This window comes from Papio anubis, chromosome 6 (genome assembly GCF_008728515.1).
Source record: "Papio anubis isolate 15944 chromosome 6, Panubis1.0, whole genome shotgun sequence".
NCBI lineage: Eukaryota > Metazoa > Chordata > Mammalia > Primates > Cercopithecidae > Papio > Papio anubis.
The window spans coordinates 146,476,453-146,495,000 of record NC_044981.1 but is presented as its reverse complement, the minus strand read 5'-3'; the positions used below and the strand labels follow the sequence as shown (position 1 = coordinate 146,495,000).

Below are 18,548 nucleotides of genomic sequence, written 5' to 3'. Positions count from 1 at the left end.
AGTAGCTGGGATTACAGGTGCCTTACACCATGCCCCGCTAATTTTTGTATTTGTAGTAGAGACGGGTTTCACCATGTTGGTCAGGCTGGTGTCAAACTCCTGACCTCAGGTGATCCACCAGCCTCGGCCTCCCAAAGTGCTGAGATTACAGACATGAGCTACTATGTCCAGCCTCACTGAGTGTTTAAGCTGTGACAAGCACTTTTCATTAATTATATCATTTGATCTTTATAACAATCTTATGAAGTAGATATTATTGTTTACTGAGGAAACTGGAATTTTAAAAGGTTAAGTAACATCCTTCATTGATACTCCTTAACATAACTAAGGCAGATTGATTTTTCCAAGAAATACTAGGGGAGAAAAAGAAAATAATAAAGAGCATAAAAATACACATTTACAAAGTACAGGTGTTAGATAATAATTTAATTAGTGTTTGGCCCCTGAAAATGGTAAAACTTTGCAACAGTCACCCTGCATCTTCTCTACTCAGTGTCCCCCAGATCCATTTGTCAGTGGCTTCTGGCCACTATCTTGTCTCCTTAACCCCTCGACCTGATGTTTTAATTATATCACTGAATATTCTTCCTTTCCTTTCAAAGTTCTCAGCTGCTGCTACATCTTCCTATTTGGTCACCCTTCCATTCTTGGAGATATACAAGTCACATTCAATGTTTAGTGTCCCCTGAGGCTATCTACAGTGATTTACTTAGACCATATCTTTTTCTTATTACCCACTATATGTTTACAGTGTAATATATGTGCTCATACAAAGCCTATCATAAATAAGAGTAAGAATTAGCAGGCACTCAGAAACCAGCAGAGCAGAGGACTTTTCCATCTTTGCTCCAATAATCTCAACTTTGGGTTAGGGTGAGTGAGCAGTAACACTGTCCATGAACACTGATACTGGTACTAAGATCATTGACGCTGGACACTAAAGACCTCTGTCTTAATAGAAGCTACCTACGTACCTGAAAAAACTGAAATAGGGTAAAATACAATTGGTTTCTCTTGGGATCTACTTTTTATTTTCGTTCAGTGGGCTTCTAAAATTCATATACAATTTTTCCACTTCTAAGACACCATAATAATTACTTAAACAAAGCCACTATTAAAAAACGTAGGGGAGAAAGGAAAACTTTTATAGAATCACAATAAAACCAATAAGTCATTTAGAAGCCTGCTCAAGCAGCTCAAGATGCATTGAAAGATGTTTTGGTTATATAGTTCACATTCATTTGTCAAATTTTAGGTGCCATATGGCAGTTTTCTAGTTCAACAATTTTTGCTGACCAAATACAATATGCAGTTACTTCTAGCTGCTAAAGAAATGGCCTCAACTTGTAAATAAAACACTTTTAAAGGAAAAGATGTATTTTTAAATATTTTTTTCCATGTCACAAATCTAAAAATTAGATATGTGTCCTAGAAAGTAGAAATTAAATGATATTTTTATCTTTAAACATATAAACATACCTTGGCAAAAGCTGTTTTCTTCCAAATGCAAGTCAACATGTTCCTGAAGAATATGGTAATTGGTACATATAAGCCCACACATAGGACAATCATAGAGTGGCTGATCACAGTCTGTATTAGAGACATAATTAAGTTGTTTTTATTTTTTAATTTCAATTCTTTTTTTTTTTTTAAGACAGGGTCTTGCTCTGTTGCCCAGGTTGAAGTGCAGTGGCACCATCATGGCTCACTCCAGCAATCCTCCCATCTCAGCCTCCCAAGTAGATGGGGCTAAAGGCATGCGCCACCACGCCCAGCTAATTTTTTTTTTTTTTTTTAGAGATGGGGTCTCACTATGCTGTTCAGGCTGGTCTCAAACTCCTGGATTCAAGTGATCCTCCTGCCTCAGCTTCCCAAAGTGCTGGGATTACAGGCATGAGCCACCATGCCCAACCAAGTTGGTTTTATTTTTTTAACTTTTAGGTATTTCACCCCATGTCAAAGACTGTCTACCACTTATTAACCTTATATAAGTAAAAGCTCTTTGTAGTGGATTTAAAAGCTATTTTTCTAGTTCTAGGGTCAAGATAGAAGGCTGAGCATAGCAAAACCTCTCACACCACTCCAAAAAAAGGAAATATTAATAATAAATATTCAGATCTGTAGTCAAAACAAGAGAAGCAGAAAGGAAAACCAAAGCGGTAAGTAGGGCCCAGTCTAGATATGGGTTTTTAGGGCTAAATTCTCAGCACCCACCAGAGTGCTAAGGTGCTGAACTTAAACATTCAGCATAAAGCTGGGAATTAGGGTAATACCGTCTACCCAGGAGCAGGAGATTAAAGAGCTACATCCATCACATAGCACTGCAGGCAGACAGGTCTAGCTTGCCAAAAACAGAAGTGGTCCATCTATAAGACCAAGACCTAGCAGATAGGGGACATAGAAGAGGGACCCAGAATTGTGTGTATACGCAGAGTGAAAGCATGGATCAATCCGTATATGTAAGGCCTGGTCTGAAAGCAGAGACTGTGAACAGCCAGGGTGAAGGAACCATGAAACTGCTTCACAGGGAAGGGATCATATAAAACTCCCAGAACAGATGAACACTAAAATTTGAATTGATAAACTCATTGGGGGCTGCAATGCCAAGAAATATAGCCCAGAAATCTATAAACTGAAAAAGTTACCTGTGAAGAAATGGAGCTACAGTCATCCTTATCAACAGTAAAATAAGTATGTCCGAAATGCTCACTGAAATAAAGGAGGGAACTGAATCTTTGAAACCAGGACAGAAAGCTACTAAGCAAAAATAGAAAGATGAAAAAAATGAAAATATTAAGATATAAACATTGGAATAAAAAATTCAATGGCAAAGCTCAAGAGAAAATGAAGTATTAATAAGTACTCAAAAAATATTTCCAAAATCTGCACTAAGAAATAATGGTTTACAGCTTCCATAAGTAATGCTGGGGGATATAAGAGAAGTCTTTCAGCCAGTTCTCTACCATAATATGACTTAGAGTCAGAGCCAATGTCAAGGAGGCCTTTGCTTATCTCTTTGATCATCACACTACTGCAAGCCAAACCCTCCATCCCTTCTAGTTTTAAGTGATAACCAACCTTCAACATTAGACCACACTACACCTCATATCCCTGTATACCTTTTTTACCACCAGAATCTAAACTAAGCCTCAGAGGTTAGCCATCATCGTCCGGTGGAGTCATCTAGGGTTGACATAACCACCAACACTGTTCTGTCAATGAATCCAATCTAATTGTTCAGTGGCAGTGTCTTAACAATCTTTAAATATCTGAAGGACATCCACTGATCTGACCCAAGCTATTACCCCTCCTATTCTCCCAATACCTACCCAATGCCTTCCAGAAATATCATCTATCATCAGTCAGCTTCTCTATACATACAATCTTTCTCTGAATATTCACTTCACCTTCTTAACTAAAATCTGGTTGGTTCATGACATCCCATTTTCTCTACAGCCCCCTAACACAGAGGCAACTTTTCTTGCACAATTCAGGGCCCTAGAACTAGAAGAGACATCCCCTTTGCTCCCTTTCATCATTGTCAAACCTGTTTTAGGCCCCATTTTTGTAATAATTCATGTCACCTTTCTTAGTGCCTAATATTTTCTGAAGTCTTAGACACTCCTTTCATTTACTAGCAGCAATTTAACACCTGGATCAAAATCTTCTTTTCCTAGCCCCTATACTATGATCATTCTTAGCAACTTCAATATCCATAGGGATAGTTCTATGCCTTTATTTCCAATAATCTTTTCCTTTACCCTAATTTACCCATGGAATGACAAAAATTATACCCATAATTTGTTATCACTAATAAATGAACCACCTCTGAAATCTCAATTTCAAATATCACTCCCGACCACCTATCCTTCCACCTCACTTCTTTTAATTCTACCACTCTAAAAACTGTTTGACCTAACTAAAACCTCCTATATAGAATATACAAACCCTATTTTTTTGTCATTCATTACCACCCTCATGTTTTTCTTTACTTTCTAGTCCAGATTCCATGCATCTTCTCTATATGATAATCATTCCCTAAAAACCACCTGCAAATTCACCTGTTCCATTTACTATAACTGAACATTGGTTAAACCTAGCTATTTTCCTATTTAACTTCTGTACTTCTAATGACAACAGGTCTTTTTTAAACTCAACTAAACATTCAGACTCATAAGACTACCATAATTCACCAGTTTACTGGTCCTGAGAAACTTACAGGAAACATTGTGTCAGCAAAGGATTTTCAGGCATTTTTAATCAATACACTTATTTTTTTCCTTGCAGCAGTCCATAAGTTTTCATTATTAGCAGATAATAAAATGATCTACTTAGAATATTCAAGGGAATTAATGTAGAATTATTAAAATTAGTAACAGGCCAGATGCAGTGGCTCACATCTGTAATCCTAACACTTTGGAAGGCTGAGGAAGGAAGACTGCTTGAGCACAGGAGTTCAAGACCAGCCTGAGTAACATAGCAGGACCTCATTTCCACTAAAAAAAAAAATTATCTGGGCGTGGTGGTGCAGGCCTGTAGTCCCAGCTCCCTGGGAGGCTGAGGCAGGAGAACCACTTGAGCCCAGGAGGTCAAGGCTGCAGTAAGCCATGATTATGCCACTTAACTCCAGCCTGGGTGACATAATGAGACCTTGTCTCAAAAAATATAAAATAAAATAAAATTAGTAATAGTTGAATAAGACTAGATACCTCAACTATCTATAAAAATTGACAGTGTTTCTATAAAACTGCAAAAGTTTCTTAGATGAGAGGGAAAAAATCTAATTTACAAAAGCAATAGAAACTATAAACTATACAGAAATAAAGCTAACACAAATGTACAATGAAAAATCAACACAAAGTCGGGCGTGGTGGCTTATGCCTGTAATCCCAGCACTTTGGGAGGCCGAGGTAGGTGGATTGTCTGAGGTCAGGAGTTCCAGACCAGCCTGGCCAACATGGCGAAACCCTGTCTACTAAAAATACAAAAATTAACTGGGCATGGTGGTGGGTGCCAGTAGTCCCAGCTACTCGGAAGGCAGAGACAGGAGAATTGCCTGAACCCAGGAGGCAGAGGTTGCAGTGAGCAGAGATCGTGCCATTGCACTCCAGCCTGGGTGACAGGGCGAAACTCCATCTCAAAAAACAAAAACAAAAAAACACAAAATTGTATTAAAGGATACAAAACATGACCTGAATTAACGGGGAGATGTACTTTGATCTAATTTAAAACAAAATTACAACAGTTTTCATGAAACTTGACAATATGGCTATAAAACTCAAAAGAATGAGAAAGTCTAAGTTGATAATGAAAATGAAGAACAAGGGAAAAACTGTCCTATCTGATGTTGATGACATTTTACAAAATAGTTATTAAAATGGTGGTGTAATAAGGAAACAAAAGTCACATACATAAATAAAGCAGAAGTAAGAGACCAGAAACTGGCCCACACAGATATGAAAATGTAATAAAAGACAGAAACTATATTATAAATCAGAGATAAATCTGGTTTCTGTACAGAGAAAACCTAAAAATTAGATCCCAAGTTCACGAAATACACACATGTACACACACACACACACACACACACACACACAATCCAGAAAAAATTTTAAAAAGTGAAAATATAAAACATTAAAGTTTTTAGAATATATGGAATACCTTTTTGAACTCAGAGTAAAGAATACTTTTTTACACAATACATAGAAAACAAAAACAAAATTCAAATACTGCACAAAATTCAAGGATAAGCAACATCTTATAGAATACAGCTGTAGGATTAGTATTGAGAATATATTTTAAAAGCAACTGAAAAAAACTCAAAAAATATTTGACAATATCCAGGTGAAAAATCCATGTAACTCAAGTGTACAAAAAATGTAACATGCAGTTCATAATAGAGGAAATTAAAACAACTACATACAAGATATTGATTTCATAATCAGAGAAATGTACTAAAAAAGAATGTAGACACTGACTCCATACCTTTTACAAAAATTAATTCAAATAATTCACAGATCTAAATGTAAAATGCAAAACTATCCAACTTCTAGAAGTTGGCAAAGAGTTTTTAGACACAACACCAAAAGCATGATCCATGAAAGAAGAAATTGTCAAGTTGCACTTTGTTAAAATTAAAAACTTCTACTCCATGAAAGACACTGTTAAAAGAATGAAAAAACAAGCCACAGACTAGGAGAAAATATTTGCAAAATACACATCCAAAAAAGAACTTGTATCCAAAATACAGAACAATTTTTTTTTTTTTGAGACAGAGTCTCACTCAGGCACCCAAAGTGGAGTGCAGTGGTGTGATTACGGCTCACTGCACCCTCCACTTCCCAGGCTCAGGTGATGCTCCTATTTCAGACTCCCAAATAGCTGGGGCTACAGATGCAAGCCACTAGGCCTGGCTAGTGTTTTGTTTTTGTTTTTGTTTTTGTTTTTTTGAAGAGACGAGCTTTTGCCACGTTGCCCAGGATGGTCTCCAACTCCTGAGCTCAAGGGATCTGACCACCTTGGCCTCCCAACTTGCTGGGAATACAGGCAACAGCCATGACACCTGGCCTGACAAATTCTTAAAGTCCAACAATGAGAAAAAGACCTAAGATCCTACATGTGTACACACCAACAACAGAGCCTCAAAATACATGAAACAAAACCTGACAGAGCTGGAAGTAAAAATAGATAAATTTACAATTATAATCAGGGATTTCACAACCCCTTCTCAAAAACTGATAGAACTACTAGACAGTTCTACTATAGAAAACGAGCAAGGATATAAATAATCTGAACACAAACAACAGGATCTAGTGACATACATACAACATTCCACCCAACAAAGCAGAATACACTTTTTTTTCCCAAGTACCCATGGAACATGACCAAGACAGATCATGTCTTGAGCCATAAAACAGGCCTCAACAAATTTAAAAGAACTGATATCACAGACAGTTTGTTCTCCAATCATAACAGAATAATGGAGTCAAACTAGAACTCAGTGCAAAGTCAGAGAGTCCAGGACAGTCCAGATGCTATTGGGTTAGTGACAATAAAAAGAATACCCTCCGGAAACTAGACAGAAAGTTCCAAAACTACTCTCAATGTAGCTGAAACATTTTATATCTGCATCAAAATTCTTTTCCATAATGTACTTTTATATTTCAATAATGGCAAATGAAAAATGCTATAGATGTAAAATGGATTTCAAAACACATCTGTGGTAAGCTGACTTACAAACCAACTTTTAGACCACCACATATTAAATTGAGGCTGTAAACTTATAATAATTTACATTGAAATGAAAACTTTACCTTCCAATGGAATGTCTAAAAGATTGGCATGCGTTGTTTTCACATGAGTTTCCATATCTTCACTATGCTCCTCTATTTTTCCACAGAATGGACATTCGGGAGGACCGTACGTTGTTTCATAAATAGATCCTTTTACTTCGGTTAGGCCAGACTGTTTTTCCCTACTTTTCAGGAATTTTCTAGATTCAGTTAAGTTCTCTGAATAAAAGGTTTCATGTTTTACAGTACTATCTTTAGTCAGGCATTGAGATGAATTTTTTGGATGATTAGATGCACAACCTGAAAGAATACTTGAATTAACTTCCATTCCACACTGTAGGGTGTTGTCTTTCTTGTTATCTGAAGTTCCAAATTGTACAGTATTTATCCTCTCAAAGTTTCTTTCAAGTGTATTCTGCTCAAAATGAGCTGTTTCAATATGAAAACACATTTCATCGTAACTCACACCTGACAACTTGCAAAACGGACATACAATTTCATTTTCCATGTGAACAATTAGGTGAGCTTTCATGTCTGGTTCTGAGGTTACTGTTTCACCACAAATATCACAGGAAAGCATGGTATGACAAGTAGCTAGAAAAGAACATAACATTATTTTAAATTTCAAAGTAAGATTTGAAGGAAAAATGTGTTTCATAAAATGATTTGAGACAATTATTTGGTCCTTAACGCTGGATTATTTTGATGAAGAAGTTTTCAATGTACTTACTGTTCCTCAAATACAAAAACTTATTTATAAATATCAACCAAAATTTCAAGTTTATGTTTTCAAAAAAAAGGCAATAATAATGAAAACAAGTAATTTTTAAAATAAAATATTTCAAAAAAATGTCTCTGGCCCAAGGCGGAGAAAAAATAACGTTTAAAAAATTGTCCAGGTAAGATAAATCAGGTAAGAAAAAATGAAGAAAAGAAACCTATTTATCAACTGATATATCTAAATACTGAACACTGAAGCTGATTATATTGAGGAGCGTAAATAAACACATCTTAACAGCAGAGTTTAACACTTAAACAGCCTTAAATGTATCACACTAATTTAAGTGCTATTATTATCGTTCTACACAAAGAAATTCTGGCTCAGATAGGTCACCACAAGCAGAAAAACGTGGAAGCCAAAATGCCAACCCCGTCATGCTCCGCAGCCTGTATCCTCAGCCCCAAAAATAAAAGCAGAAGTGGTATAGTAGAAAAAAGCACTTATTCCAGAGTCAAGAGAACTGGGTAATAATTTCAGATTCGTCATTTTGGGCAAGGTATCTCATCTCTCTGAGGTTGTCAAAGACTACTGTAAAATCCAAAGGTAGTTACTTTTGGATTTTATGGACAAATAAAGTGCTGACTACTGACATAAAAGTGTTTAAAGACTAAAATCAAACAGGAAAAGTAATGGCACTATTCCCTTCATTTAAACAAATTTACCTTTAAAATACCTCCCTACATTGTCCTTATTTTTCTCATTTCTCTCCAGACAAATGGATATAGTCTCTGATTTTAGAAGGCAGTTCTCCCGGGCCCCCAGTGGGATTAAAGTCACACCCGGAGTTTATTCTCTTCCGGTGGCTGGGACACGGTCAGACACAGAATGATGCACTTGGGCATGGACTCAGATGAAGCGGGTAAGAGACAAGAGGGTACCCAGGCGCCTCAGAGGAAGCGAGTGAGAGACAAGAAGGTACCCAGTGCCAGGCTAGGCACTTGGTGGGTGAAGTCAGAATGCCGCAAGGCCGAGTCTCCCAAACGTTCCGCGCCAAAGGCACAAGCCAGGGACGCGAAACTAGCAGGCACTAAGTGGGTCAAGGCTTTGGGCCTGGGGAATGAGGGAGGGGACTATCAATTCTTACCGGCCCAGAGGCCAGCAGCTGCCACACTGCGCGTCGCTAGGCTTCCCCTTCGGGCCTCGCTGGCAAAGGAGTGCGTGCGCGGCGTCCAATACCTCTCCCGGGCTGATGACTGAGGCCAGGCCTTTCCAATACGCAGAGTTTCACAGTTAACCGAGGAAAGAATTAGGAACTTCCAACACCTCGGCTCTCAGTACCTCATTCAAAATTCACTTCCTTACGCCCACGGAAAAGAAAGAATCCCAGCATGCGCCGCTCGACGCCGGTCTGTGTGCAGTGCATTCTGGGAGATGTAGTCATTTTTGCATTCCTCCCATTTCCGAGTTTTTCCTTCTTCCATCGGGTTTCCTGCTCCTGATTTGCTAGGAGAGAAAACTGGGCTCTGAGGTCATTCAGACTTAATCTGAATAAGTTCATAGGGCAGGTCCTGGGGCAAATAGTAGTCTACAAACTCCCTGTAGGGCCTGCTGCGTAGCACTCTATTTTAGTATCAATAAAGGGCTTATAATGCTGCTAAGTATCAAGCTCCCAGCTATGCACTGAAGGTGGTTCTTTCCTCAAGGTTACAAGATAACAAATATCTTGGTATGCATGTATGTATGTATGTATGTATGTATGTATGTATTTTTAGAGAGGAGGACTCTTTCTGTCACCCAGGCCAGAGCACAGTGGCTATAATAGCTCACTGCAGCCTTGAACTCCTGGCCTTAAATGATCCTCCCACCTTGGCCTCCCAAAGTGTGAGCCACCATGTTAGCCCAAAATCACAAATATCATGTCATCCAGCCTTTATTTCATTCAACAAATATTTAAAGAGTGTCTATTAGGCATTTTGCTTGGAACAGGAGCTGCAGCAGTAATCAAAACACACAAAATTCAGGACTTGTGAGGCTTACATGCTGGTGAAGTAGAGGAAATAAAAAGTTAATTAACTGATCATGATAAGTGCTATGAAGAAAATAAAACTGGATTGACCAGGCGCGGTGGCTCACGCCTGTAATCCCAGCACTTTGAGAGGCCAAGGCAGGCAGATCACTTGAGGTCAGGAGTTCAAGACCAGCCTGGCCAACATGGTGAAACCCTGTCTCTACTAGAAATACAAAAATTAGCTGGACGTGGTGGCAGGTGCCTGTAATCCCAGCTACTTGGGAGCTGAGGCAGCAGAATCGCTTGAACCCAGGAGGCATAGGTTGCAGCAAGCTGAGATCGTGCCACTGCACTCCAGCCTGAGCAATAGAGCGATAGATTTTTGAGACTGAGTCTAAAAAAAAAAAAAAAAAAGGAAAAAAGAAAAAAAACTGGATTATAGAGATACTAAGATTTAAAAAAGGTCTCACTGAAGAGTTGAGTGTGCTGATGAACAAACCTTGCACCAACAGGGGAAAGAGCATTTCAGACACATAAAATAACAAAAACGAAGGCCTAAGGCTGGAGCAAAAAGAACACTTTTTGACGAGAGCATAATGTGGTAAGGGCGAATATGATTACAAGATGAGGTTAGAGTTGTAGACGGGCCAAATCATGTAGGACCTGGTAGAAAGCTAGTGAGGTATTTAAATAGGAGGGTGATGTTATCTGATGATAAACAGTACATTTTTAAAAATTGGCTAGGCGCGGTGGCTCACGCCTGTAATCCCAACACTTTGGGAGGCAGAGGCGGGCAGATTACATGAGCCCAGGAATTCCAGACCAGCCTGGGCAACATGGAGAAACCCATCTCGACAAAAAAAAAATACAAAAATTAGCTGGGCGTGGTGATGTGGCCTGTAATTCTAGCTACTCGGGAGACTGAGGTGGGAGGATCACCGGAGCCCCAGGAGGTTGAGGTTGCAGTTAGCCATAATGGCACCATCGCACTCCAGTCTGGGCAACCGAAGGAGAACCTGTTTCAAAAAAAAAAAAAATCATTCTGGAAATTTGTGGACAAACATGGAAGATCAAATACGTACATTTATATTTCTCTGCCTCTCAAAAACTACTAAAATGATAGGAGGAAAATAAAAATAATACTACTAACAGCTAATGAGATTTTACAAAACTTTGAAAGCTAAAAAAAGATAAATGATTAATAACGAACTTAACTCAGAACAGATGTCAACAAAAAACAAGTCAAGCCATACTGTCTTGACTTGTACGGGTTTCTGCTTGCCCAGCACAGCACAGCCAAACACTGACACTGGGAAAGCAGCAAGAGAGAGTTGAGGCATTTATTGTAGGGCACCAAGCAAGGAGAATTGAGTAGCTCATGCTTAAGACCTGAACTCCCACATTGCTTACAGGTAAGAGGTTTTAAAGGTGAGGAGGCAGAGGTTATAGGCGACATCGTAAATCAATACATGGAAGTTATACGTTGGTTTGATTTTAAAAGGCTGGACATCTTGAAGTGGTGGGGGCACAGGTCACAGGTGGATTCAAAGATTTTCTGATGTTTGATTTGCTAAGGAGGCAAAACTTTGTCTAAAAATTTGGGATCAGCAGAAAAGAATATTAGCTCTGGCTCAGGGGTGTGATCTCCTCCAGGCCCCTTGGGAAGAAATTTAGAACAAAGAACAGACGTCAGGATTTAGTCTTCAGTTTCCCCTTATCTGTAGACAGGGGCCAAATCATGTTGGACAGTAGATCTGTTTGGAGGGGGATCTGGGTTTCTGGAAAACAACTCAAGGTCATATGTTAATATCTTATGTTTCTATAAGGAATAAAACATCTCCTGACTTTTTTTTTGGGCTACTGTTTTAAGCTACTATTACCTTTTTGTTTATTTAATTGCTTATTTATTTCTCAGCACTAGCTAGGTTCCTGGAATTTTCCTTGAAGGAACTCAATATTTTCCTTTATTTCTATGCTTGGGAGTTACCCACAGGCCCCTAAGTAGGGTCTCTACTTCATCCTAATACACTCCTCCTTCCCAGAAATCTGAAAATTTCAGAAATTAAAGACAAGATACTTCTAAAAATGGTGGTGACATTTGGAACTAAATAAAGGATCATTTTGCCAAAAGTCTGAATAAGGAACAGTTAGAACTCCAACTCTAGATTTTCTCCATCACTAATGTGATGGTTAATTTTAGGTATCAACTTGACTGAATTGAGGGATGCCTAGATGGCTGGTGAAGCATTGTTTCTAGCTGTATCTGTGTGAGGGTGTTTCCAGAGGAGATTGACCTGTGAGTCAGTGGACTGAGAGAGGAAGACCTACTCTCAGTGTGGCAGGCACCATGCAGTCAACTGAGGGCTAGGCTGGGGCAAACAGGAAAGAAAGGGAATCCTCTCCCTTTGCACTCTTCCTTCTGGAACAAGACACCTTTTTCCCTCCCGCTTTTGGACATCAGATTGCACCATATTCAGCTTTTAGACACTGGGATTTGCACCAGTGGCTTCCCAGGAACTCTTGGGCTTTTAGCCTCAGACTGGGGCCCACACCCTCTGCTTCCCTGGTTCTGAGGCTACTGGGACTGAGCCACATTATCAGCTTCTCTGGTGCTCTAGCTTGCAAGATGGCCTATTGTGGGACTTCCACCTCTGTGATCATGTGTCAATTCCCTAATAAATTGCCTCTCGTATATAGTATTGGTTATGTGTCTCTGAAGAACTGTAATACAGCTAGGTTGCCATGAGACTCCTCTTTCCTTTCCAGACAGAAGACTACAGATTTAGTTCATGAAGAAAACAAACCAAAAAAACAGCTATGAACCCTTTCCTAGGGGGTTCAAAGGCTTGACCTTATCCTTAGGGTAAAGGCACTGGACTGAAAATGGGAAATAGCGAAGGCTAAATACTAAATTATGAACCTCTTGCTCCTTTTCCTCCATCACATCATGATATATGATTTCTGCCTCCAAGGCAGGAGGTTGGAAAATTCCTCCCCAGAGAAATCAGTTGTCCCAAGAGAAAGACCTACAGATGTCAACTTTAAGGAAGTTATCCAATGACAACAGCCAGGTCCCCATTTTACCACTCTGTGGGAAGGCTGCCAATTGGTGAATAAACAAGCCCTGCTGATGCACAGTGTATAGAAGGTTTCTTTAATGTCTTATTCTTAAATATGAATAGATACTCAAGGGTTCCAAGCATTTGAGTACAGACTATGGCAAGTAAAATGGAAAACTAAACAATAATCATAAATTAAAAAGAAAGCTCTGAAGAAACAGACAAAGAAAGAAAAATATTTCAATGGAAACCACAATTAATACCCTCAGATAGATAAGAAAATGTATTGAATCTCTAAATCCAATATAGGAAATAGGTGTTGGGATTAAAAATATTGCATACTTTGAAATACATATATTAATAGAGGCCTGGAAGATAAAGCCAAAGAAATTTCTCAGAAAAGAGAACAAAAAGAACAAGGGATAGAAAAACAGGAAAGAAAAATAATCAAATGAGAAATTGGATTCCACATCCAACTAATAAGAAATACAGAGAGGAATAACAACAAAAAACAATGGAAAATTTGTTATCAATGAAATGACATGATAATTCATGACTCAATAATAATTTCTCCTGAAACATTATTTCTTATTATTCCCCAGGAAGTTCCCACCAAAATGAGGGAAGAAGCAAAGAAAGTGGAAGGTATGGGGCTGGGCATGGTGGCTCACACCTGTAATCCTAGTACTTTGGGAGGCTGAGGCAGGCAGATTGCTTGAGCTCAGGAGTTTGAGACCAACCTGGGCAATATGGTGAAACCCCGTCACTACCAAAAATACAAAAAATTATCCGGACGTGGTGATGTGTGCCTGTGGTCCTAATTACTCAGGAGGCTGAGGTTGGAGGATCATTTGAGCCCAGAAGGCAGAGGTTGCAGTGATCCAGGATTGTGCCACTGCACTCCAGCCTGGGTGACAGATTGAGACTCCATTTCAAAAAAGAAAGTGGAACATATGGAATTCCATAAAAAAAACTCTACCTAGATGAGAGAGAACAGACAGGAATGAAGGCAGAAAGGAAGAAAAAGAAAGGGAGGGAGGCAGGGAAGAAGCAACTGACAGATCACTTCATGTTTATGACCATACTGAGAGAAATATATTCTGTTAAGCAGAATAATGTCCCTCAAACATATTTATGTCCTGGCCAGGCATGGTGGCTCACACGTGTAATCCCAGCACTTTGAAAGGCCAACGTGGGAGGATTGTTTAAGGCTAGGAGTTGGTGACTAGCCTGATCAACATAGTGAGACCCCCATCTCTAACATTAAAAATTTTTTTTAAAGATTGTATTTCCTTATTAACAGAACCTGTGAATATGTTACTTTATATGGCAAAGGGACTTTGTAGATGTGATTAAGGATCTTGACAAGAGGGGTTTATCTAGGTAGGCACAATATAATCACAAGGGTCCTCATGAGAGGGAGATAGGGAGGTCAGTCTTAGAAAAGGAGATGTGATGACAGAAACAGAGGTCAGAGAGACGTAATTGCTGAAAGGCATCCAGAAGCCAAGGAATGTGGGTAGCTTCAAGAAACTGGAAAAGGCAAGGAAATGGATTCTCCCCTATAGGCTCTGGAAGAAACACAACTTTGCTGACACCTTGATTTTAGCCCAGTGAGACCCATTTTGGACTTCTGACCTCTAAAAGTGTAAGATAATACATTTGTGTTATTTTAAGTAAGTAAGTTTATGGTAATTGGTTACAGCAGCAATAGGAAACTAATACACATCTCCAGCAGTGTGTTTGAAGATGAGTTAGTGATGAGTAGTTAGAAAACTAAGCAAATGATAATGACAGAAAACAGGCAATTAATTTTAGAACAATAAAAAAACATACAAGGAATATAATTATTTACATAAAAATTAAATATTGATTTAACCAAAATAATTTTGATGGAACTATATTGGAGGATGTGAGATCAGGAAGTCTGTGTAAATGTGTATGTTGGGAGGTTAGTGGAGTTATGAGTAACAAATTCTCATTTTACATCTATAACAATAGAAAATGCCTATGACTTTAAAAATCAAGAAATGGCAGTATATGATTTAAAAATATTTAATTAGAAAAGAGATACCAATAAGAACACCTAAACAGGTTGAAAATAGTAGCTTCTGGGGAGTGGCATCTGGGGATGGTCAGGTGGGAAGTGTTTATTTTCATGACAAACTTATTATTGGACCCTTTAAATGATATATTTGTATTATTTGATTACAATAAATAAACATTGTAAATTACTACACCTTCTGGACAGGGAATAGATTGTAAAGGAGTCAAGGTGGGTACAAATTGCTTAATTAGGATACTACTGCAGTTTACAAAATAAATGATGGAATGCTAGGAGAAGTGTCAGTAGAGATGGACTAGGTGAAGACGTGGACTATTTTGGAGCTAGAAGCAAAAGACAGGAGGCACTGGTAAGGGAAAGGTAAAGAATGATTCGTAAGTTTTTTTTTTTGAGACACAGTCTCACTCTGTCGCCCAGACTGGAGTGTAGTGGCAAGATCTTGGCTCACTGCAACCTCTGCCTCCCGGGTTCACGCCATTCTCCTGCCTCAGCCTCCCAAGTAGCTGGGACTACAGGCGCCCGCCACCACGCCCAGCTAATTTTTGTATTTTTAGAAGAGACGGGGTTTCACCATATTGGCCAGGCTGGTCTTGAACTCCTGACCTTGTAATCCGCCTGCCTCGGCCTCCCAAAGTGCTAGGATTACAGGCATGAACCACCGCGCCCGGCCGATTCGTAAGTTTTTTAGCTGGAGTTTCTGGCTGCATAGTTGTATCATTACAGAGATAAAGAGGCCTGAGAAAGGAACAAAGCGGAATGGGATAGAATCAAGAAATCTGTTTTGGCTTATTAAATTTGAAATGCCCATCAGACATCCAAATGGAGGTTTGATATATGAGTTTAGACCTCCAGGAAGAGGTCAGGGATGGAGATTTGAATTTGGGAGAAAGTGGTTTATAGGTAGATGGCTTTTTAAAATACAGGAGTATGTTGTATCACCTAGAGAGCCAATGCAGCAAAGAAGCCTGGCCCCAACATTTATAGGTTGTTTAGAGGAGGAAGACCAAATAAGGAGGATGAGAAAGAGAAGGCATGAAGCTGAAAGAAGGCCATTCATTTCTTTGTCTTTGGAAAACTGAAAAAGTATGTGTGGTAGGACCTTTGGTACACTGCCCAGATCCTTGTTCAGGACTAAAGGATTTTCTTCCCTCACTGATGAGGGCTCTAGGCCAAGTTCCACTTCAAAAACTGCACTCTGGTTAAAGGGAGCTGCAGCCTCACCCAAGATTAACCCTCCTCTCTGGATTTAATTCAGTGATATCCAAAGACTTCTTGATTCATTGATAGAAACATGACCCTCTAGCCTCAACAGTGACAATTCTGGAGGGCCATCCCAGCTTCTGTACTTCCTGTAAGATTGTCTGAAGATTCTGTTGCTAATAATGCAGCATCATTTATCTCTCTGTAGAATCCTGTCTCCTCACTCCTGACAGTTATTATTCCCAAAGAGCACTCTGCAATAAATATCAGGTGGCAAGTCTTGAATCTCAGTCTGTTTCCCTGTGTTCTGTGAAAGGGCTGTATATGCAAAGCAACCCCCAAATGCTGAAGAAGCCAAGAACCCAAAAATGCAGAAAAATCAAGTTTGTTGGTCTTGGGTGATTCATTAGGGTAACTTACAGAAAGAAGCATGGTCTTGGGTGGTTGCAAGACAGGTATATCTCCATACTACTAAACCCAGGGCTAACCCTCTAAACCCAGGGCTTATATCTTGGGGAAAATATACATACTCTGGAAGGAATGTTTAGGTGGCTACAGGTATCACAGCCTATGATTTCTGCAACAGCATCAAGGGTTGTTTTGGAGGAAATTTACAGTGAATAGGTGTTCCTACTTAAAGAGTAATACATCGACTAGACATTTTGGGAGCATTCCTGGACTTGGGGTTAGTCAGAAGTTACATGGCAGATTAGCATTTCAAATAAAGTCACTCTTGTCCCCACACCCTGGATCAGACCTATCGACAGCAGCAAGGATACATGCTGTTGTGTGGAATGACTTGTGCTACAGAAGTGACGGAAATTTAACAATAATTTACAACTTCAACAATTGGGAGGGTCATGTGTCCCAGTTTGCTCAGGACAGTCATCTCAAAAAAGTTATTAATAGCATCCCATTCCACTATCAAAAATGTCCTGGTTCACACAAATTATATGATCCTGCTACTAATAACTTTGAGTCTTCATCTAGTTCTCATTAAGATAAACTACTTAGGTATGAATCACAGCTGCTTCTTACTAGCCCTGTGACAGTGGAAAGTTTACTTACACATTCATCTGTGCCTCAGTGTCCTCTATCTCATAGGGTCATTGTAAAGTTAAGTATATCAAATTTTAACTTTGCAGTGATCAACAGGATCTCAGAAGAAGTATGTTCTTACTTTGATAACTTACCTGCTGCCTTATTCCATTTGGGCTGCCATAACAAAAATACCAAAAATGGGTTGACTTATAAACAGTGAACATTTACAGACAGTCCCCAACTTATCATGGTTTGACCTATATGACATTCCAACTTTACAATGGTGCAAAAGTGATACACATTAACAATAAACCATACTTCAAATTTTGAATTTTGATTCAAAAATTCTTTATAACTTTATTCTAACATAGGCTTTGTGGTACACGACTTTGCCCAATTGTAGGCTGAGTGTCATGACCATGTTTAAAGTAGTCTAGGATAAGCTATAATGCTCAGTAGGTTAGGTGTATTAAATGCATTTTTGACTTACAATATTTTCAACTTACTGATGAGTTTATTGGGAAATAACCCCATTGTAAGTTGAGGATCATCTGTATTCCTCACAGTTTTGGAAACTAGAAGTCCAAGATCAAGGCTTAGACAGATTTAGTCTCTGATGATAGCCAGTTTCCTCATAGACAGTACCTCTACCTTCACATAGTGAAGGGGGCAAGGCATTTCCTTTGACCTTGTTTTACAAGAGCACTAATCCCATCATTAGAACTCCATCCCCGTGATGTAATCACCTCCCAAAGGCCCCACTTCTCAGTACCATCACTTTGAGGGTTAGGTTTCAACACATGGATTTGAGGGGGACAAAAATATTCAGACCATAGCATCTGCCTAAGTAAAAAGAAATTGTTGAACCCATGGGCTAGAAACCTTTCTTTTCCATCATGGCCTGTGGAGGAGGTAATCTAATAGGGCAATAAGCTCTCTACTTTTGAGGCAGCAGCTTTTGGGATAAAAGGACCACTGAGAAATGGATTTTATTTTGATAGGCAGATTGGGAAAGATGCCATAGAAGGTCAGTTCTTGGTAGGAAGTTGCTGTGATTGGCATTGCATACAACTAATGAAGTCAGCATCTTGATACCAATCCTATTCCTACAGTTCTTTCCTGGATATGAAAAGCCAGGACCTAGACCCTTCTGAGCAGTGGT

The 18,548-nt window shown here is 39.1% G+C and overlaps 2 protein-coding genes across 4 annotated transcripts in view; one reads left to right on the top strand and one right to left on the bottom strand.

Moving 5' to 3' along the window:
• Nucleotides 1–9,705, bottom strand: part of ZUP1 (zinc finger containing ubiquitin peptidase 1) — a 33,074-nt gene extending 23,369 nt beyond the window's left edge. For 2 of the 3 annotated variants that reach the window (XR_002521802.2, XM_003898270.5), the window contains exons 1-3: nucleotides 9,158–9,705; nucleotides 7,314–7,886; nucleotides 1,480–1,590 (exon numbers count right to left, since the gene is read on the bottom strand). Coding sequence is in view for 2 of the 3 variants with exons in the window: in XM_003898270.5 (XP_003898319.2) it covers nucleotides 1,480–1,590; nucleotides 7,314–7,872 (670 nt within the window). In the remaining variant the exon portion in view is untranslated. The remainder of the gene's footprint in view (nucleotides 1–1,479; nucleotides 1,591–7,313; nucleotides 7,887–9,157) is intronic. The other variant, XM_031667470.1, reaches the window with a different exon arrangement.
• The window catches only part of KPNA5 (karyopherin subunit alpha 5), a 66,079-nt gene continuing 56,440 nt past the window's right edge, over nucleotides 8,910–18,548 (top strand). The window contains exon 1 of the mRNA XM_031667474.1: nucleotides 8,910–8,932. Coding sequence (XP_031523334.1) covers nucleotides 8,914–8,932 — 19 coding nt within the window. The 5' untranslated portion in view covers nucleotides 8,910–8,913. The remainder of the gene's footprint in view (nucleotides 8,933–18,548) is intronic.